This window comes from Thecamonas trahens, assembly GCF_000142905.1.
Source record: "Thecamonas trahens ATCC 50062 unplaced genomic scaffold supercont1.11, whole genome shotgun sequence".
NCBI lineage: Eukaryota > Apusomonadida > Apusomonadidae > Thecamonas > Thecamonas trahens.
The window spans coordinates 54,740-75,681 of NW_013657669.1; the positions used below are offsets into that span (position 1 = coordinate 54,740).

At 63.6% G+C, this 20,942-nt stretch overlaps 9 protein-coding genes across 9 annotated transcripts; 5 read left to right on the forward strand and 4 right to left on the reverse strand.

Moving 5' to 3' along the window:
- Positions 1–402: 402 nt before the first annotated feature.
- Positions 403–1,188, forward strand: AMSG_02942 (uncharacterized protein). The gene has a single exon (XM_013904833.1). It carries the CDS (start codon positions 599–601, stop codon positions 1,121–1,123), a length of 525 nt encoding a protein of 174 aa, XP_013760287.1. The 5' UTR covers positions 403–598; the 3' UTR covers positions 1,124–1,188.
- A 320-nt stretch (positions 1,189–1,508) lies between these two features.
- Positions 1,509–6,838, forward strand: AMSG_02943 (uncharacterized protein; the record flags this gene model as incomplete). The annotated part of the gene is made up of 1 exon (XM_013904834.1): positions 1,509–6,838. One exon carries the CDS (start codon positions 1,509–1,511, stop codon positions 6,816–6,818), a length of 5,310 nt encoding a protein of 1,769 aa, XP_013760288.1. The 3' UTR covers positions 6,819–6,838.
- Positions 6,839–6,841: 3 nt separating this feature from the next.
- Positions 6,842–7,646, reverse strand: AMSG_02944 (prefoldin beta subunit). The gene is made up of 2 exons (XM_013904835.1): positions 7,543–7,646; positions 6,842–7,255 (listed from the first exon to the last, which is right to left on the reverse strand). Exons 1-2 carry the CDS (start codon positions 7,625–7,627, stop codon positions 6,891–6,893), a joined length of 450 nt encoding a protein of 149 aa, XP_013760289.1. The 5' UTR covers positions 7,628–7,646; the 3' UTR covers positions 6,842–6,890.
- Positions 7,647–8,374: 728 nt separating this feature from the next.
- AMSG_02945 (UDP-3-O-[3-hydroxymyristoyl] N-acetylglucosamine deacetylase) lies at positions 8,375–9,535 on the forward strand (the record flags this gene model as incomplete). The annotated part of the gene is made up of 1 exon (XM_013904836.1): positions 8,375–9,535. One exon carries the CDS (start codon positions 8,375–8,377, stop codon positions 9,155–9,157), a length of 783 nt encoding a protein of 260 aa, XP_013760290.1. The 3' UTR covers positions 9,158–9,535.
- Positions 9,536–9,575: 40 nt separating this feature from the next.
- On the forward strand, positions 9,576–10,688 carry AMSG_02946 (uncharacterized protein). Its single transcript, XM_013904837.1, has one exon. It carries the CDS (start codon positions 9,602–9,604, stop codon positions 10,373–10,375), a length of 774 nt encoding a protein of 257 aa, XP_013760291.1. The 5' UTR covers positions 9,576–9,601; the 3' UTR covers positions 10,376–10,688.
- Positions 10,380–11,467, reverse strand: AMSG_02947 (uncharacterized protein). The gene has a single exon (XM_013904838.1). It carries the CDS (start codon positions 11,457–11,459, stop codon positions 10,407–10,409), a length of 1,053 nt encoding a protein of 350 aa, XP_013760292.1. The 5' UTR covers positions 11,460–11,467; the 3' UTR covers positions 10,380–10,406.
- Positions 11,468–11,633: 166 nt separating this feature from the next.
- On the reverse strand, positions 11,634–13,656 carry AMSG_02948 (signal recognition particle receptor subunit alpha). Its single transcript, XM_013904839.1, has one exon. The coding sequence runs from the start codon at positions 13,636–13,638 to the stop codon at positions 11,689–11,691; it is 1,950 nt and encodes a 649-aa protein (XP_013760293.1). The 5' UTR covers positions 13,639–13,656; the 3' UTR covers positions 11,634–11,688.
- A 735-nt stretch (positions 13,657–14,391) lies between these two features.
- On the forward strand, positions 14,392–15,278 carry AMSG_02949 (RING finger protein 32; the record flags this gene model as incomplete). The annotated part of the gene is made up of 2 exons (XM_013904840.1): positions 14,392–14,399; positions 14,426–15,278. 2 exons carry the CDS (start codon positions 14,392–14,394, stop codon positions 15,276–15,278), a joined length of 861 nt encoding a protein of 286 aa, XP_013760294.1.
- Positions 15,200–20,912, reverse strand: AMSG_02950 (uncharacterized protein; the record flags this gene model as incomplete). Its single annotated transcript, XM_013904841.1, has 2 exons — positions 15,200–20,701; positions 20,792–20,912. The coding sequence occupies 2 exons, from the start codon at positions 20,910–20,912 to the stop codon at positions 15,294–15,296; spliced, it is 5,529 nt and encodes a 1,842-aa protein (XP_013760295.1). The 3' UTR covers positions 15,200–15,293.
- Positions 20,913–20,942: the final 30 nt, after the last annotated feature.

Consider the following 20,942-nt stretch of genomic DNA (forward strand, 5'->3'; position numbering starts at 1 on the left):
AGAAAAGGGAGGAGGTACGTACAGCCCCAGACAGCGTTGACAATCTCGCAGAGGACGACGCCGCCAACAATGGAACCGAGCATGGAGATACCGAGCTTGCCAGACATGATGAGATGAGAAGACGAGTGGTGCTTCTAAACGTCATTGATTACCGCATTGAGACTTTATCGTTGGGTCGTCGACCCGCAGTCAGCCATCACACGCCGGCCACCGATCACGCTACCGATTATACTACGGATCATAATACCGATCACGCCACCGATCACACTCCCGATCACACTGCCGATCACGCTACCGAACACGCTACCGATCATACTACGGATCACACTATCGATCATACTACGGATCATGCTACGGATCATACTACGAATCACGCTACCGAACGCGCTACCGATCACACTACCGATCATACTACGGATCACGCTACCGATACTACGGATCACGCTACGGATCAACGGATCATGCTACGGATATCCCCCCCTCTCCACACGTGTCGATTTTTGGGGGGGAGGTGTGCGTCAGCCCTGCGTTCGACGCCCGGCCACGCGGCGCCGGCCACAGGCGACAAGCGACAAGCGACGACAGACGTGACTCGACCATGAGCATTACGGTGGACATTCAGCTGGAGAGCATTCTCCGTGTGGGAGTCTGCGGCTGCTTTGTAGGCCATGGATGGATTGCCTTTTCTGGAGCTGAGGCCTCAAAGTGGCGTGGCTATCTGGCGGCAGGTGGCTTTACCTCTGCTGAGGCCGTCATCCTTCTTCCCCTCATCGGTCTCCTCGACATCGCCATCGGCATTCTGACTCTGTTCTATCCTCTCTCCTTGGTCACCATCTGGGCTGCTGCTTGGGCCTTTGCCACTGCTGCCATTCGCCCTATTGCTGGCGAGTCCATCTGGGCTGCCATCGAACGCGCTGGCAACTGGGCCACTCCTCTGGCTCTTGTCTATCTCCATGCTCATCGGCAGGTCTCCCGATCTGCCTTGCCGTCCTGGTTCCCGCCATGGCTCGCAGACATGCTTGATCCGAGCCTCTCCTGGGATCTCTCACTCAAGTATGTCTTCACCCTCATTGTCGCCCTCCTCGGCTGCGTCCTCGTCCTCCGCACCCTCCGGTCCCGCTGATCCCGCGCCCACCGCCCACATCGCACCTCCTTCCTCACTCGGCCCGTAAATCACACCCTGAACTGGCCAATCCCCCGCGCGTACCTGCTCCACCACCCAAGTGCCGCACGCGGAGGGCTCCCATGCGTGCGCCCAATTTCAAACTGCGGCTGACAGCCCATTACCGCACTCTTCTCGTCGGCACTCGAAGCCACGGCTGTACTCATCATCCATGGGCAAGCTACTCGCCATCGTAGTGGTAGCTACCATACTGCTTTTGTTCTCGGGAACTGGTTTTGGTTCTTCTTGTCTCCTGCCTTCGATCCCTCCGCAGCGTGCCATTCTCTCCACCACCGCTCGAGGCGCCTGGTCGGCTGCCCCGGCTCTCCTCACTCCCGACGGTGACATGGATCTTCTGGTTGCCATCTCGGACGATCATCAAGTTGTGTACTTTCGTGACATTGCTGTCACCGCCTCTCCGCTTTCGGTCCTTGTCACCGATGCACTCGGAAAACCTCGAGCTGTTGCCGCTGGCCTCATCGATGCCGATGACTTTGTCGATGTCGTTGTCGCCTCGCTCGACGAGGACGCTCTTGTGTGGATCGCCAACGACGGCTTCGGGGACTTTACCTCTTCACTGCTCAACGTCCTCTCTCCGGGCATCGCCAATATGCAGGGTCTTGCCATCCACGACATGGACGGTGATGGTGCCATCGACCTCGTCGGCGCCGGAGCCATCGGCCCAGCCGCCGTCCGCATCTGGTACGCCGCATCGCCCGGCTCCTTCCCCGAGTCGACCTCCATCGAACTCGCCACTGGTTACGATGGCTCCAACTCGGTCGAGCTTGTTGATCTCACCCGCAACAACAGGGCTGATGTCCTCGTTGCCGCCCCACAGGCCAACACCGTCTTCTATGTCCCTCACATTGGAAACCGCACCTTTGCCCCACCGATCGTCGTCGCCAGCGACGTCGGCAACGCCGTCTGCACCCGTGCTGCCGATCTCACTGGAGATGGTGCTTCCGACGTTGTCGTCGCCGTCGCCGCCGAGGGTGCCGTCGTTTACTTTGTCAACAACGGCGCGGGCGGCTTTGACTCGGCTGCTCGCGTCACCATCGCCACAGACACTGCTCAGGTCTGGTGGATTGCTCTCGGCGACATCAACGCAGACGGCGCAGTTGACGTTGTCTCGGCCTCGGCTACCTCGGGCCTCATCGCCTGGCACGTCAACCTTGGCCGCGGCTCGTTTGCCGCCGGCTCACAAACCATCGACACATCGCTCACCAACGCCCGCTTCATCGGCCTCGAAGACCTCGATCGCGATGGTACGCCCGATGTCTTTGTCGCTGCAGACTCGGCGGCCACCGTCGCATGGTACGCCAACAACGGGTCAGCCGTCGCCGTTGCCGCCTCCTCCGTCACCATCACCACCGTCGCCAAGCGGGCAAAATCCATCGCCCTCGCAGACTTTAATCTCGACGGCACCGTCGACGCCGCCATCGCTTCCACCTCGGACGATCTCTTTGCCCTCTACCCGAACGCCGGCCACGGCTCTTTTGCCCTCGCCACCAAGACCAACGTCCTAACCTCGCTTGACGGGCCCATTGCCGTCGTCGCCGCCGACCTCAACGCCGACGGCCTGCCCGACATGATCTGCATCGCCGGCGACGGGCTTGCTGTTGTCATGCTCAACAACCCGATCTCACCCGGCACCTTTGCCTCGTCGCCTGCTCTTCGCACAGATCTCTGCACTACCTGCCCCACCCCTCTCGCCGCAGCCGCTGGCGACCTCGACAGCGACGGCCATCTCGACGTAGTCCTCGCCACCTCGGGCAGCCCCTCGCTCCTTGCCTTTTACAACACTGGAGGCAGCGCCAGCTTTCCAGCCGGCGCCATCGCACTCGCCACGGGCCTCGGTGCGGTCCAGGACCTGGTCATTGCAGACATCAACGGCGATGCCCGCACTGACATCGTCTACGTCTCGTCGTCGACGTCAACCATAGCCTATCTCCCGGGCATTGGAAACGGCTCCTTCGCTCCCATCCCCATCCCCATTGCCGCATCGGGCGTTTCCAACGTCCAAGCGCTGCAGCTTGCTGATCTCGACGCCAACGGTTCGCTCGACGTCATTGCCGCCCTTGGCTCTTCGATGGCGCTTGTCTGGATCCGCTCCACAAGCCCAGGCTCCTTTGCGCCTCCCGCCACGCTTGCCACCGGGGCAGCGTTCTCCTCGATTGCCGTAGGTGACATCAACCACGACGGCGTGCTCGATGTGGTGTACGCGGCCCACAACTCAGACGAGGCTGGGTGGATCCGCGGGACTAGCCCGGGTGTCTTTGACCCCGCCCGTATCCCGTTTCCAGAGCCGGCGCCACTTGCCTCAGACGTCGTCATCGCCGACATCAACGCCGATGGCCTCCGCGACGTCGTCGTCTCCTCTGCCGAGGACTACACAGTCCGCGCCTTTATCGCAGCCGCCCACATGGGCTCCTCGCCTGCGCATCCGACCATCGACTACCCTCCCGCCCGCATCAGCCCGCGCCCTGTTTATGGCGCTGCCAGCTACGCGCATCTCAACACCCTCGCTGCCACGCTCCGCACCGCATCCACATGCTGGCCGCAGCGCGTACATGTCGCCGCCCAAGCACCGCAGCTCTCAGGCTGCTCAACTGCGGCCCTCATTCCCATCCCAGTCGCAGCCCGATGGACCATCGCTGCTCCACTGGACGCGCCACTCGCGATCGACTGCCACGGCGGCGTCCTCTTTGCCGTCCACGGCGAGCTCACCCTTGAGAACCTGGTCATCACCCGCACCGGATCAGGGACAGCGGCCGATGCCAGCTCTGGCTTGCTTGTTCATGGCGGTCTTCTTACGCTCCGCAACGCGACCATCACCGACAGCACTGGGTCTAGTGATGGAGGCGCTGTTCGCATCTTGGCGTCAGGCTCTCTCATCGCCAGCTCCTCCACATTTGCCCGCAACACAGCAGCAGGCTCTGGAGGCGCGCTCGCGGTTGACGCACACGCAGATCGTGTGACGCTGAATGATGTGACCTTCGTCGACAACTTGGCCGGTCGCGATGGTGGCGCCGTTGTCGCTGCTGGTGGCTCCATTATCGCCACCAACGTTGTTGTCGCGGGCAACTCGGCAGCAGGCTCTGGTGGTGGTGTATGCGCCATAGGCAGCGGCGGGCCGCCATCGCTCACGATCACGTTCGCCGGGCATCTGTCAGCGATCCGAAGCAATGTCGCTGGCGGATCTGGCGGCGGCCTGGCGGTATCTGGCGCCGCCAACCTGACCATGGCCGCCGGCCGCCTCGTGCTCAACGCTGCACGACTTGGCGGCGCCATTGCGGTCACGCCGGCTCTCTACACGCTGCCGGCCTCGATGGCTCAGCTGGAGGGACTCACCGGAGGACCATGGCCGGCGCTCGCCATTGGCTCGGACGTTCTCATCGGCTCGCACACCGCCGACTACGGCGGGCTCATCTTCGCCTGCGTACCGGGTTCGGCTCTGCCACGGCTCGCATTCTCGGCGATCGACGGCGACGCGCAGATTACAGCCGCCGTCGGTGGTGGGTATGGATACGTTTGCCCGGACACGGGGCTAGCGTCGGCGATGACGGCCGACGCGCCAACGAGCACGGTGTTCGCAGCGGATGGCTACGGCTCGCTGGTCGCCTCGCCGCCGATGACGGTGTCAGTCGCCGAGGCGTCGCTGCCGGCGGTTGCTGTTTCGGCACGGTCGTTCGGCGGCGGCACGATCGTCGCTTATGATGCGCTTGGCACGGCCGTGGTCGATCCCAGCCTGAAGGCGAAGCTTGCGGTTGTGGACACAGGTGTGCTTCGTGGCGCCGAGCTCGGTATCGCTCTAGACGGACAGGGTGGGACTGGGAGCTTGGCGGGGATCAGCCTCGGGCTCCCGCGGAGTGCCTTTGCGGCTGGCACCACAGTCAGCGGTGTGGTCGACATTGCGCTAGGCAGAGCGGTGGGCTCTCTGACTATCGAGATCAGCGCGTGCCCACCGGGCGAGGGCCGAGTCTCGGGCACAAACGATGTACTGGCGTGTGACGTGTGCGAGCCGGGCCTGTTTTCTCGAACGACATCGACCGAGCCGTGCGATGTTGTGCCCGATTGCGCGGCAAATCGCGTCCGGGGCGCGAGCGGCAGCAACGCCACGGTCGCGGCTTGCGTGTGCATGCCTGGCTTTTACAATCTCGCCCGAGATGAGGCTGGGGCGTGCTTGGCATGTCCAGAAGGCGCCGTTTGTGCCGGCGGCGACGCGCAGCCGCTAGCGGCAACGGGCTGGTTCCCATCCGAGCAGCCGGAAGTGTTCCTAGCATGCCCGGTAGCAAGTGCATGTACCGGCGACGGCACCTGTCAGGCCGGTTACACGTCGCGGCTTTGCGCCGAGTGCGCGCGAGGATACTATCGGCTCGGCTCACGGTGCCTTCGATGCCGTGCTGGGGCGAACAGTGCCGTCGTAGTGGCACTGGTAGTCGGATGCCTGGCAGCGATAGCGATGATGCTAGGCTTCAACCTCTCGACCTCGCTGCACTACAAGTTTGCGTCCGTCATGATCGGCTTTAACGCGCTGCAGATTGCAGCGCTGTACGGACGGCTGGATCTGGAATGGGGCGAGGTGGCTCGTGCGGTCTTCTCGTTTGCCTCTTCGCTCAACATCAACTTTGAGCTGACCTCGCCCGAATGCGCGGCGTCTGCAAATGCCGATGTCTGGGTCCTCAAGTGGGCGCTCGCGCTTGCGCTTCCGATCTTTGCGGCGCTTGCACTCGGCGCGGTCACGTGCTGCATCTTTGTGCCGATGCTGGCGTATGGGCTGCTGGACAATTTTGCCGCCTTTGAGGGCACCAACTGGAGCATGCTGCGATGGGCGGCGGGCCGGACGTGGTTCCAGATCCTGGTCCTCATCTACATGCCGCTCTGCTCGGCGGCGCTCTCGGTCTTTGGCTGTGAGCAGGCGAGGGACGGGCGATGGATCCTAGCCGCGGATCCGGCGCGAAGCTGTTACACAGCATCGTGGATGGGGCTTGCGGCCGTCGGCGGCAGCGCGGTGGGCGTGTATGCGCTTGGCGTCCCGATTTCAGTGTGGTACTTTCTCCGCAACCGGCGGCGAGTTCTCGACCGCGCCATCTTCTCGCTGCGCTACGCCTTTCTGGTGGCGCGATTCGAGAGCCGATGGTGGTGGTTCGAGGTGGTGATCATGGCGCGCAAGGTCGGTGTCGTCGCCGCCTTTACCTTTGTAGCCGGCGATGTCAACAAGGCGCACCTCGGCGCTCTGCTGCTGTTTGTGGCGACCGTCCATCTTGCCGCGGCTCGGCCATATGGCGAAGAGCTGCACAACCGGATTGCCATCGGCGCAATGAGTGGCGCGTTTGTTGTCTTGTTTGCCGGCACAGGCGGCGAAGCAACGATGCGGACCGCGGGCGTCCTCGGCGGGCTGGCAATCTGTCTCGGCGTCATTGTCCTCGGCGTGGCTCTGGATCTTCGACGGATGGCAGCCGACGAGAAGGACGCGGATGCCGAGTTCTACTCTCCCGGTATGGTCCGCATGGACTCGGGCGAGGCCATTGTCATCCAGTCGCCGCGATCGTCGATCGCTGACGTCGAGCTCACCACTATGGTCGACGATGAGTGCTCGGATCACACCCGGGGCTCGCTCCTCGGGCCGCCATCTCCGATCAACACCATCGTGTAACCGAGTAACACTAACTGCGGGGCTCTGTGTACGGGAGTGGTCTTCAATGTGCGTCGGGTACATGTACCTCGCTCAAGCGTTGATCTTCTTCTGCTGAACCTCCTGCGGCATGTTCTGCATCTGCTGAAGCTTCTGGGCGGCCAGCTGCATCTGGTAAGCCTTCTGGTTGAGCTTGGCAACCTTCTTCTGCGCAGCCTGGACCACACCCTCCTTTGCGGTGATAGCGCCATCGAGGCGACCCATCTCTGCGGTGATGTACTCGAGCCGCTTCTCGACGTTCTGCTTTGCCTCATCGACATCCTGCAGCACCAGTGCAGGACCGATGAGCTTGAACACCCTCGCGTCATCATCCAGCAGATCAAACTCCTCCTTGACCATGGTGTTCTCGTTGAGCCGAGCCGCGTAGCCCGCCCGTGACTGAACGAGCTTGTTGAGCTCTAGCACCGTCACCCATACACCAACCACGCCCAATTCAGAGCCCACCACAGAGTAAGTAAGCCAATGACCTGGTAACTCGTCCACCAGCAAAGCCCAGCTCCCCACCACTCGCTTTCACCCTGCCGACTGTGGCGCCCCGCCCGCTCTGCCGCCCCCCGCCCGCGCTCCCCGCCCCCCCATCCCACCCCCACCGCCACCTAGCGGGGGCACAAGAGGAGGAAGGAAGAGGTGTTGAGGTTGGAAAATGGAGCAAGGGCATGGAGAACAAGTTGGAGAAGGTACGTACCCACTTGTGCGGTCTGCTCCTCGTGCATGGCGCTCTCAATGTCTGCAGAAAGTTGGTTCAGCTGCTCGGGTGTCAGGCCGGACATGGTGCTGGGGGAGGAAAGGGGGGTCAAGTGGTCGACTGCGTCACCGGTTGCCATGGCGCTGGCATTGTCATCACCACACCGATGGAGACACCGACTCCAAACCAATGGTCAGATGCAGTTGCAAATACAGATTATGTTGGATAGCTGTGGTGGGCTTTGGCCAGACCGCCCCTGTCTGCCCGCCTCCGCCCCTGCCCCTGATCCTTGTGCGCACAGCAGGCAGGGGGGAGGCGGCGATCAAGGGCGATCGAGGGCGATCAAGCTCGTAGCAGTGTGCCCGAGGCAAAAGCTGACCCTCTCGGATGGTTGGTGAAGAGTAAACTTCCGCACTGGGTGAGTGTGGCGAGCAAGAGCGGGTGATCATGACCAACCACGACTGATCATGACCGACCATGACCGATGAAGGGCGATCAAGATCAATGAATGGCTATCAAGGCCATATCAGGAACACGTCCGTGAAGAAACTCTCCCCTTTCCACAGGTTGGCGATGGCTGCCGTCTGTTTAGCACTCGGCCGATGCTGGCGGTGTGTGGGTGTGGCTCCATCACGACTCAACTCGCTCAGAGGCAGCAAGTCGCTCATATCCCACCTCCACCCCACCACCCTCCGCCATGCACACTCTTGCACGCAGAGTTGTTGTATCTGGTATTGGTCTACACTCGGGGCGCCCGGCGAGTGTCTCCCTTGCTCCGCTTCCTCACCACTCCCCTCATCCACATCTTGTGACTGCTCAGCTCAATGGCGTCATGACTCCGCTGGCGCCTGCCTTGGTCTCAGAGACTACTCTGGCGACAACCTTGTCCATCGGTCGGTGCTCTGTGGCCACGGTTGAGCATATGATGTCAGCTCTGGTAGGCTCCGGCATCGATGCTGCGATCATCGAGATTGAGGCCAATCAAGGTGCCGATACGGTGGAGATGCCCATTCTCGACGGGTCAGCGTCCGAGTGGGTGCAGGCTATCGCCTCGTGCGGCCGCGCCGAGCTTAGCGGCGACACCTCGTCAGCAACCTGCGCGCTGCTCGCGCCTCTCGATCGCCCGCTGAGGGTTGACGATCCTAAGGGTACCAACGGCTTCATCGCATATAGCCCGGGAGCAGCGGCCGATCCGGACGTGTGCTCGCTGGACGTCTCGGTCGTCTATCCCGCACTCGGCAAGCAGCAGCTCTGCTGGGATTTTGATCCGTGGACAGAGGCTGGACGTGCGGCATACGCCGCAGACATCGCCCCGGCCCGCACATTCACCTTTGAGAGCGAGCTCGACGCACTGCGCGCCGCTGGACTCGCCGCCGGCGGCTCGCTGCACAATGCGCTCGTCTACACCGCGTCTGGTGCGCTGTATTCTGACCAGAGTCGCGACATGCTGCGTTTTCCCGACGACGAGGCCGTCCGCCACAAGACGCTTGACCTCATCGGCGACCTCACCCTCGCACCTGCCGCCTTTCATCGCCTCCGCGGCGGAGTCGTCGTCGCCCACAAGCCCGGCCACGCTCTCAACGTTGCATTTGCCGCCGCCCTCGCCGCTCTCTAGCCCGCGCATCAGCGTGCAAACGAATGGCACTTGCGTCTACAGATGCACTTGTCCTTGTCTTTTCTTGTCACACTTGTGGCAATGAGCGAGTTCGAGGAAGTGGTCCCACACTGTGCCCTTTGTGTATGAGCCTTTAACGAAAAATGCATGCGACACATTCTTGCGCCCTCAAAGAGCCTCCCCATCTTCATCTCCCACGCCCACAACACATAACACCTACTGTTCTCAGAAGCCTTGGATCGGCACCAAAGCTGGCCTCCTTGGCCTCCCTTGAGCCCGATCTCAAAGTCTTTGCTGTGCGCGTTGGCTAGAACTTTTTTCCACCACCACCATCTGATACGGCGGTGAACGTCACACTCAGCGACACCTTAAAACGGCGCGATTTGCAACGGAACCTTATTGGAGCGTCACATACATCCCTCCTCTTACACACCGCATCACGCCATGATGGCACGTCTCCAATCCCACGAACGTACGCCCATGAACGTCACCTCCGTCAACGCACCCAGAAGACCTCCGCTGTCGGGCTCGGCACACAGCTCGTCTGGCGCGTCATCGCCGGCTGACCTGCCGTTTCCGGCCAACCCGGATTTTCCCAGCACCATCGCCACCAACGTCCACATCATCATGTCACAACTCGTCATCGGTATCGTTTTGGCTGCCGGTGGAGTGCAGCAGGCGCTTGGCAAGCTCCTTGCCATCCGCGAATCTATCGCCGGCACCATCCAAGGCGATGTCATTTGTGCCGTCGCTCACCAGTTCTCTGTTGATGACGCTATGCTACTTCTTGACGTCCTCGGCTCGAACCGCGGCAAGACGATCATCATCCTCGCAGCAGTTCAAAATCAGGCCGAGCTTGTTCGCCGGCTCGCCCCCATGGCTGACTGGACCAAGGCCATGCACTCGGCGTCACAAGCACTCATCCGCGCTGCCGAGAACGGCGCCGAGGACGCCGTCGCCACACTCCTCGACTTTGTGCCCCATCGTGGCAGGCCGATCAACGGCTACGTCCGCATCCTCGCCCTCCGCCACGCCCGCCGCCATCGCTACTATGGCATCGTCGAGCTCTTTGACAACGACGCTACAACGCTGGCAGCACTCGCCACCATCGATGACGGCGACTTTTCCGATCCCGACTACCTGGCTCTCCTCGACGAGATGTACATCCAGTCTGCGGTCGACGACTCGTTCACGCCCGACACAGCACCAATGGCATAGCTCTACAGCGGCGATGTATTTACTTGTTGGGTCATCTCCGCCGCCGTGTGGCCCTCAGCGCAGCAGGCGTCGGTCGCCGCGACGATGCCGGCGTCGGCGACCGCGATCGCGACCGCGACCGCGCTCCCGCGCGCTCCCGTCGCGTCGCCTCATATACTCGCTTTTGAGCCGCAAGTAGTGACTGCCGCAACACAATGGAGACCCGCAGCGTGCCGGCCGGCACCAGCTTGTGCTTGGGCACGAGTGATGGGCCGAGTGCCGATCGCAGCTTGAGCAGCGTCAGATCTTCGTGGATAAAGTCCATTCCACCGTGGTCCAGGATGTCTCCAAGGTGGACCTGGGCGTAAGCAATCTCTTGGTCGGGTACCGGCAGCGAGGTGTCGAGGACTGAGAAGACCAGGTACGGTTCGAGGGCGTCGTCGGGCCATGGCAGGCCGGCCACAACGGCGTCGAGCCTGCGGGCGCCCTCGGAGCCCGGAGCGAGATCAAAGACCTTGCGCGAGCCGTGCTGCCCGACGCATGCCTCCAACCACACGTTGAGAAAGTTGTACGAGACCTTGAGCGCCGAGACGTTGGTCACGGCCTCGCCTGCGACGTCGAACACAGCGTCCGCATCAAGCTCCAGCGCCTCGACCTGGATGACCCCGATGGTATCGATGGGTGGCAGCGGCGGCTTTCCACTCCTTCTCGGCGTGCCATTTGTCTGCATCCGGCTGCGTCGACGTCCAGCCGAGCGGCCTCCGCCTCGGCGCCCGTCTGACGCTCCGCTCGACGACGGAGGCGCGGACGACGCCGCCGGTGGGACAAGGCCGAGGCGGCGAGCTGCCGCCGACGTTGTGGGCGGCGGGCGGATGTTGGCGATGGGTGGCGGGAGTAGCGAGTCGAGGTCGCGGAGGGCGGCGACTCGGCGTAGGCTCGCCAACCGAAGTCGTGCGGCCTTGGTTGCCCTGCTCGGCGAAGCCAAGCTGCCCGGAGCCGAGTCGGCCACGAGCACCACGTCCGAGCCAGCCGGCTGGAGCAGTGGCGCAAAGGCTTCGATGGTCGGGTGCGAGGTCTGCATGGTAGAGCCGGCCCATGACTCCATTACGCCACAAGGCCTGCTCCCAAGAGAGCCGTTGCGCTCTCCCCCCGCTGACTTGCTCAGCAACGGCCTGTCTCGGCCTCCACCCGCTCGCTCGACCGGGTGTCCGTTGTGGCCGTTAGTGACCCGGTGGAATGCGGCGGGTGGGCTGCGAATTGTTTTTAGCCGGCGCCAACGTTTGCGAGCTACGTTGTTTACGTGGGAGGTGCGCGACTACCGAACTGTTAGAGGCTTACTTCATGAGCGCCTTGACAACTCCCTTGACCGAAAAGCCCTTGATGTCGGTGTAGTTCTGGCCGGTGCCGACAAGGACAATAGGGATGCCACCCGAGGCGTGGACCATCGAGACCGAGGCGCCGACCTTGTCGTCGACCGAGTCAAACTTGGAGAGAACGATGCCGTCGATGTTGCGGCTCGTCGTTCCATGGTCGATGAGCGCCTGGCGGAAGCCCATGAGCTGGTCCACGCCGTCGTTGCCGACAAGTGCCTCGCCGACAAACAGGATGAGGTCCGGCAGGTTGACTTCGACCAGCTTGGCAAGCGCCTTCATGAGCGGCGAGTTCTTGACCATGCGCCCGGCGGTGTCGATGAGGACAACGTCGATGCCCTCGCGGACTGCGCGCCCGATGGCGGCCTTGGCCACCGCAGCTGGGTCGCCGCCGTAGCCTTGCTCGTAAACGTCGACGCCGAGCCGCTTGCCGTGCGTCTGCAACTGCGAGATGGCGCCTGACCGGAACGTGTCGCACGCCGCAATGAGGACCGAGAACCCGTTCTGCCGCAGCCAGTAGCAAATCTTGGAGAGTGACGTCGACTTGCCGACGCCGTTGACACCCATCATGACGATCGAGTACACCTTGCCAGCCTCGCGCGCTGCATGCGCCTCGCGAATGACGTCGATCTTGCGCCGCGGCGTCAGAATCCGCGTCAGCGCTTCGGTCAGCGCCTGCTTGGCCGCATACTTGACCGACGTCATCGACGGCAGCGTCTGCCCGATCAGGTTCGACGCCACAGACTCGGTGAGCGCATGGGCAACCTCGGATGCCACGTTGCGCTCCTCCAGCCGCTGCGCAAGCGCCGCCATGACCGGCTCGAGGTCCTCCTCAGCAAGCGTCTTGTTCCCGGTCAGCGTCTGGAAGAGCGAGAACAGGCCGGTTGTCGCCTTGGGCTTGGAGCTCGACCCGGCGTCGTCGCCGTCCTCCAGCGGATCCGGCCCGCCCTCTGACGACGACGAGAGCTCGTCAGCAATGTCGCCGAGCGCCACCCCGCCCTTGACCACCTCGATGTCGAGCGCCTCCTCGTCGGCCTCGCGCGCGAGCGCCTGCTTGCGCGCGGAAGCCGACGACCCGTCGGCATTCATCGCCAGCGATGCCGCCAGCGCCTCCTCGTCGGCCTTGCTCAGCTTGTTCTTGGTCCGCATCACCTTGCCGCGCTTCTTGGTGCTCACCGCCGGGCTGCTTGCCTCCTTGCCACGCGACGCCTTGCCGCCCTTGCCGCGCCCGCCCTTGCTTCCCTTGCCACCCTTGCCGCCCTTCCGTGCCTTCAGCCGCGCCATAGCCGCTTTGCGCTTCTCTGCCGGAGTCATCGGCTTGCCGTCAGGCACATCGCCGCCGTCACCGTCGCCGCCGTCGCCGTCGCCGCTCGCCTCATCTCCTGCAGCCTCGTCGGCATCCGGCAGTGCCTCGGCCTTGCCCTTGGCATGGCTCGTCTTGGCCTTGCTTGCCTTGCCCTCGCTTGCCTTGCCCTTGTTCGCCTTGCCCGCCTTGCCCGCGCGCTTGGCAGCCTCGGCCGCGGTCTCTGCTCGCAGCAGCAGATCCTTAAAGGTCTCATCAAAGTCGTCGATGTTTGTGGGCGAGGGAGCCTTGGGCTTGCTCGCAGCAGCCGAGTAGTGTGACTCAAAGGCAGCCGGGACCGAGTCGAGAAGATCATCCACGTAGCGAATGGGAAAGGCGTGACGATAGACAGCAACGTAGACGAGGCCGACATTGTTATCCAAATGCCACTTGCATGCAAACGAGCCAACAATGTAGGGAGAAGCAGCAGACGAAGCATGACCTTCCAACAAGACGTTAGAAATAAGAGCATCCACAGGATGGAGTCCAACACCATGGAACACACTTGCAGAAGGTTGGTACGAGTACAGGCAGAGCCCTCCTCGGTTGACAATGGTAAAGTTGTCGAGCATGGTGTGTGTGGAGGCAGAGGGTGGGGAAGGAGGGGGGGGGGGGGGGCGGCCTGGTGGAAGAACCCCCAGAGGGATCGGATCGGAGTTGGTCGTCGTCGCCCGTCAACGAACTGCCACTCGCTGACTATTTTACATGGACGGCGTGATGACATGGGAATCGATGGCTTGTCATGGAAGACAACAAAAGACTTGGAGAGCGTGTGTGGGCAAGGCAAGTACTGGCCGTGAAATAGGTTGAGATCATTGTGTGAGAGAGAGAGTCGTCAGAGTTGAAACCGTCATCATCGGTCGGCTTGGATGCGTGATTGGTCTTGGGCAGCTCTTCAAGGCCTCACAACGGACTTTATCGACGAGTACTCCTCCCGCTCACACGCCAACACATGGCGCACCGTCGGCACAAGCCTCCAAATGATCTCTCTTCACGTATCACACAAAACCGTCAACTCTGGTCGGCCGTCGCGCTTCAGGACCATCTCGTGGCTGGCTCTCCGCTCGATACCTCGGCCGCAATTCGCGCCAAAACGACGTCGGCTCGTTCACCTCGCCGCCGTCCGCCCCGCATCTCGGCTGCAAAGAAGGAGCTAGCTCGCGCCAAGGCTGCACGAGAGCGCCGACTTGCTCGCAAACAGGCTGCTGCCGATCCGTCTTGTCACCGCCGTTCCGAACTGTCGTCTCGTGCGGCAGCATCGGAGCTCCAGCGCGCTCCGCCGGACTCGGCTGTTCCGCCCATCGTCGAGGCATTCTTCGGACCTGATGCCGCCGTCGGACAGCTCGCCACGCCACTGAGGCGCGAGCTCCGGCTGAGCCTGGCCCAGCAACTGGGTCTCGTGGCTATCCCTGAAGGAACACACGCTGGTCGCGCGCCTGAGGCAAGCGAGTGGGACGCCGCTCGCGCTGCCTGGCGTGAGCGCGGCTCGGATGCCTGCGCCATCTGCCTCGAGCCGTTTGCCATCTCAGCCCAGGTCCTGCTCTCGTGTTCGCATGCCTTTCACGAGACTTGCCTCGCTGCTTTTGAGGCCCATGCTGCCGCCCAAGCGGCTGCTCCCGAGGCTCCCGTCGTCGCCCCGCCGCTCGCCTGCCCGCTCTGTCGCAAGACCGAGTACCACAAGATGCGTGTGACCGACGCCGGCCGCGCATACATCACCGCCATGGTCGTTCGCATACAGGCCTGGTGGCGGAGCGTGAGCCAGGCCCGCAAGTACAAGGCCCTCCGCCTCGCCGCGCCGCCGCCAGCTCATCCCACACGCCGCCGTGCCTGGCTTGTCGACAAACTTGCCGCCACGTCGGACGCCATGCTCGCTGCCGTCGAGGCCACCCATTCCGAGGCCGACGAGCTCTGTGCCCTCATCGACGCCCAGCTTGCGGCCGCCCGCTCGCCTCACGATCCAAAACCCCCACCCCTGCCGCCATCGCTCTCCGGGACCGAGTGGCAAGCTGTCTACCTCCGCGCGCTCGATCGCGGTTGCGACGAGTGCACCATCTGCCTCGGCTCGCTCGCCGACCCGCAGCGGCCGCCGACCCTGTTGTCGTGCTCGCACGTCTTCCACGCCGCGTGCATCGCCTCGTTTGAAGCATTTACTCTCGAGGCGACGCCGACGTGTCCCATCTGCCGCGCCCCGTTCGCCAAGCACGCCGTGTAGAAGACGCCCGCCCGGTTACGGCGCGCTGGCAAGCATCTCGCGCATAATCGTCGGCAGTTCTCCCACATCGAGGCACACTACGGCCTGGCCACCGGGCAGCTCTTTGGCGAGCCATGACGCCACGCCCTCCTCAGCAATAAAGATGGCCGAAACATGCACGCGCTCGTCGCGGTCAAACTCGGCCCGCAGCGACTCGGGCGTCACCCCGTACGCGCCAAGGTTGGCATCCGAGACCAGGAAGACCAGATACTCATCGCCCTCCTCCTCGGTCACATTCTCGACAGCAAGTCGCAGCGCGTCGAGCGTCGAGTCGCCACGCGGCGCAGACGCTGCCGCGGTGTACAACGCCTCCACAACCTCGTACTTGCCCGCCGGCGTGCTCGGCACCTCGCCATATTCCACTATCGGTATGGCCGGTGAGCCGCCCGAGTGCCCCACCATCGACACCGAGAACTTGTGCTCCAGCCCGCGCAGCGCCTCCATTACCATCACCATCGACCACGCCACCCGGTCCAGCCGGCCATCCCACGAATTGAAACGCGCCATTGACGCAGACACGTCCAGTACAAACCGCACACGCTTTGGCCGCGCCTGCCGCACCCCGGCCCGCGCCTCCGGCTCGCCCCGACGTCGATATATGTGACTCTCGCCGAGCATTCCGTCCACAAGCCGCCGGTCGTCGAGCTCACCTTGCGACTGGTTGCCGAGCCACTCACGCTCTTTCTCCTTGGCCTCAGCATTGTGCAAGATGACAGAGAGCTGCTGAATCTGTCGCTCCATCTTGGCGCACAGCGAGTCATACGCCGGCGACTCATCGCGCTGTCCGACCCCGCCTGACCCGTTCCGCAGCGCCATGGCCCGCTTTGTCTGCTCCAGTACCCGGACCGCAGCCTCCTCGATCGCGCTCCGAGTCCCCGTATCCAGCTCGGACGACGCCGCCGCCTCTTCCGGAAGCACAACTTGTCCATCAACCACAGTGTAGCCGCCAAAACCGTCCGACGAGAGATCAGCACCAGCGCCGCCGCCGCCACCTCCTCCTCCGCCACCGCCACCGCCGCCTCCACCGCCGCCACCTCCTCCACCGCCGCCTCCGCCGCCACCTCCACCGCCGCCATCGCCTCCGCCTCCGCCTCCTCCCAAGGCATCAGCCGAGCTTACTGGCACAAACGATCCATCACCGGCTCCAGAATCGCCGCCACTACCGTTCTCGGCTGCTCCAGCTGGAGCACCATCGTCGTCATCGCCATCAGCGGGTGGCAACTTGTACCGCGCTTCGGCCACGCCGCGAACCGTCTCCTCCACTGACTCGAGACCCTCGCGCACAGCGTGCCATCCAGCAAGCTCCTCCATCAACGAGCCCTCGTCCAACGCCTGCCACTCGCGGATGACGCCGTCGGTGCAGACACCAAACAGTGAAGCTGGCCGATCGTCAGCGCTCTTTCCGATGCCAAGCGCAACAACAGGCGCATCGACAGCAATGCTCTTCATCATGTTGGCATCGAGGTCTGCAAGCGTGAGCCCGGCGTCCGAGCCGTACACTACAGTGCCCCACAGCGACTCGTCCTCGCTAGCGAGGTGCACGGCACTTTCCGGGTGGTGCGAGGTAAGGATGGGCGTTCCAGAGTCGAGACTCGGGAGGCTGGCCCACTCGGCGTGCTCCGGTGCGGCCCAGGGAATCTTGCCCAGCGCACCCTCGACTCCGTCACGCACAATCGCGCCAACAGCACCAGAGCCCAGTACCGCCAGCTGGCCGCGCGTTCCCAGTCGCGGGCCGGTCGAGAGCGCGCCGCTTGCGTCGCAGTTCACAACCGCATGGCTGCCGTCCGACAGTGAGACAAGCCACGAGCCACGAGCGCCGGCCTGGTCAGTCGCCGTCACACGCTGGACGTTGACCATCTCGGCGCCATCGGCGAGAAGATGTGGATAACTAGTGGCAGTTGCGCCGCCAGCAGCTCGAAACGAGACGCCCATTATCTTGCGCCCGTTGCGCTCCCACAAAAGGCCATGCAGCGCGCTGCAAGTCGCCACGCCGGGTGCAAATGCGTGCGGAGGTGGCGCTGCCTCCAGCGACGCCCGCGACGGGTCCATCAGCATCCGCATCGGGTTTGCGCCAGGCGCCTTGCCGGTCAGCGCCTCGGGAAGCTCGAGCTGAATGACGGTCTCGGGGTGCGCAACGCCGTTGCTTGCGCCAGGGACCGCAAACACAAGGCCGACCCGCGCGGCATCGATGACCACCCAGTCTCCACCTGGCGCACACACAATCGGCTGCACAAACGACGGCAGAAAGTCGAGTGCGGTCATGACTGCGCTGCTTCCGGCGCGCTCGCCAGTCACCAGTGCTGACGACCGCGCCCCGGCAAGCACGTAGCCGGCCGCATCATCCAGCCACGCGCCCGAGACCAGCCGCCGTGACACTTCCGCGAGCGGCAGCGGCCACGACTGGAGAAGCTCAGAGAACTGTCGGGTGCGTGCCGAGATCGGTGGCGTGACGCTGAGTGGCCGCGAGTCGGCGAACATGAAGCCGACGTTGCGCGCACGTACCTCGACAGCATCACCGCGCGCGGCCTCACCTGTAGGTGCAAATAGCTCACACTTGGCCTTCCCTGCCCCGCTCAACTGCACTGGGTTGAGCGGCAGAGGACGGGCAAGGTCGATAGGAAGTGATCCAGCGACATCGGCAGCATGGCCCGACCGCTCAGATGCGGCCCGGCGGGCGCCCGCGTGAGGGGTGTCGAGTGCAGAGAGCAGCGGGAGGCCGTGGCGAGTAAGGACCTCGTCCAGCGCCTCGAGGACCGGCGCGTCGTGCACATCGTAGTCAAAGACGTTGCCCAGGACTGAGAGCGGCGAGTCGCCAGGAAACTCCTGCAAATGACGCACAATGGCCACCAGCTCGCGTGCCGAGTACGGATACGAGAGCAGGCCTTGCTCGGTGAGACTGCGGAGCTCGGCAAAGGCAGCCGTGAGTGCGCGTAGAATCGGATCAGGGACATCGGGTGCGTACGCACGGAGCAGCGCCATCTCAGACGCCGCGTCCGGGTTGTCCACCACATGCGGTGAGAAAACATCGCCACACTCGGCGAAAAAGTCGTTGCCAAGAAACGGGTAGCCTGGCCGGTTGGCGAGGACAATCATGCGAAAGTCTGGATGGAGCGGGATGAAGCCGCGCTCGCGCTGCGAGGCGGAGAGCGCGTTAGGCGGGAGCGAGGTGATGACTCGGCCGTCGCCGAGCAGCATGGAGCCATCTTCGACGAGGCCCTTGAGCACGCACACCACCTCGAGCGGTGCCTTGTCGGCCTCATCGACCATGAGAACGCGGCCCTCACGGGCGGCGCGGACAAGCGGAGAGTCCTGCCACACCACGCTCCCGTCGACGAGCGTAGGCGAGAGCGTGAGCGATGGGACAGTCGTGTCGCGGTGGAGCTGGATGTACTCGCGCTCCGCGCCAAGAAGCTGCAGCATCCGATCGGCGAGCTTGTTCTTGCCGGTTCCCTGGTTGCCAATGAGCAGCAAGTGCTTCTCGCCGGCGGCAAAGTCAGCGGCCATCTCACGGAGGACAGTCAGATGGGACTGGGTCTCGTAGAACACAATGTTGGGGACGAGCTGAGGATTTGCGGCCTTGGCCTTAGGAAGGCTTACGTCGCCGATGGTGAGCACGTTGTCCGACGCGACAATGCTGAGCTCCTGGTCCGCAGCCGGCGGATGGATGTCATGCTCGGCGAGGAGGTTGGCAAAGGCAGTGCGGAGCGGGACTGGCATAAAGGCAGTAATGCAGACCCGGTTGAGCGCGGCGTGTAGCGAGTCGGGGTACGCCGCCACCCGGCGTGCGATCCGCAAGATCTGCCGGGTCGAGAGCGGCTCAAGCGCGTGGCCGTCGGCACTTTCGGCGCCGGTCGACCTCAGCGCGGCGATGACAGAGGCGAGCTTCTTGAGCGCTTCGGGACCGCCGGCCGCCTCGCTCCGAGTCTGGCTGACAAGCGAGAGCTGAAACTCAAGGTCCAACGTCGGCGCCGGAATCCAGGCAAAGTTGGGCAGGAGCTCCGAGGTAAGCCACGGGTTGGAGACGGCTGACGGCTCACCGAGCGCGAGGAGGCGGAATGACGGCGCGATGGCGTGGATGCCACTCTCTTCGAGCTCGGCAGGCGAGACACCACGCTTGGCAGCGAGCTGTCCATGCGCGTCGGCCGCCAGGTACCGCTCGCCGTTTGGCAGGTCAAGGGTCCGCGAGGTGAAAAGCGAGGAGAGCGCAGCGAGGAGCTCGGGCTCAAGGCGGTGCACGCCGTCGAGGGCGACAGCGCCGCCGTCGCGAAGCGCCGCCATCAGCGGTGAGTTGACGTACACAGTGTCACCATTGGCCGCGGTACCGCGGCGAACGAGCAGGTCAGCCATCGACATGTCGCGGAAGCACTGGATGGTGGTGAGCGGAAAGCCGAGGCGGGCAGCAAAGGCAGCGGCGAGCGAGGTCTTACCGACACCCTTGGCGCCGATGATGGCAAAGTCGTGACCAGCGACGTGGGCCATGGTCGCCCGCTCGAGCGCAGACGCCTGGTTGGGTGCAAGAGCGGCGGCGCCGGTGGTATCGCGCGGCGCAGGGCCGATGGCGGCAGTGGCAGTGAGTCCGGCCCCAGTTCTTGCCGAGAAACGAAGTGTTCCGGTGTGGCTATCGCCGCCCGGCTCGACAGCAGCGAGCGCGTAGCCGGGATCACGGCGCTGCCCGGCTGCTGGCGGCCAGTTGGCGGCTGTAGCAATGTCGGTCAGGTCTATGCGGGCGGTGGCCGGCAGCAGCTCGGCTGGGTAGAAAAGGTCGAGAGCATCGCCCGGGCTGAGGCGCGGGAAAGTGCCGAGGAGGGCGGGCAGGCTACGAACGGCGCGCTCCGGAAGGTAGAGCAGGCCGCCCTGCTCAGAAGAGGCCGCGGCATGGGCCGAACGTAACGCTGCTGCGTAGACCATCAGCGCCTGGGCGTCCGAGGTACCAAAGGACGAGGCTGCGCCGACGCCGGCGATATAGGAGGCGTACTCGGGCAGGCTCTGCGGCGCCGGAGCAACAAACCTAGCCTGGAACCGCGACCGGAGAGGAGGATCGAGCGGATATCCCGGAAAGGTTGGGACAGGAAGGCCGAGGGCGACGACCATAAAGTCCTCTGAGACACGGACGATGCCATCGTCCGCAAGTAGGCGCTCGCGTTGCTGCGGCGTGGCATCCGGCAGAAGCGCATCAAAGGCACGAGGCGGCATGAGAAAGCGGCCATCGGGGAGGCGCATCTCTCTATTCTCTAGCAAGTTGTTAAGCAGCGGAAGAATGTTCCTCTCAGCCTTGTCAATGCCATCGAGGATGAGAACGCCGCCCGACTTTGCGGCCACGACCGGCGGGGCGTCTTCGTAGACAACCGAGCCCGAGACAAGCTCGCGACGCTGCTTGAGATCAGCTTCAGTAGTATCTCTTGTCAGGGGGAGGACATGTGAGTCACGATCAATGGCATCACAAAAGTCAAGGGCCAGAGATCGTCGCTCAGGACCGGGAGGTCCGACCAGAAACACGTCCTGACGCAGAGCCGCCTTCTTGAGCAGCCAGGCGAGGTGAGGTCGATGCGACGGTGGCAGCTGCGTGGCAGAGTTGAGCGCCCGTGACAAGACCATGTTGGTATGAGGGGTGAGTTGCCATACCCG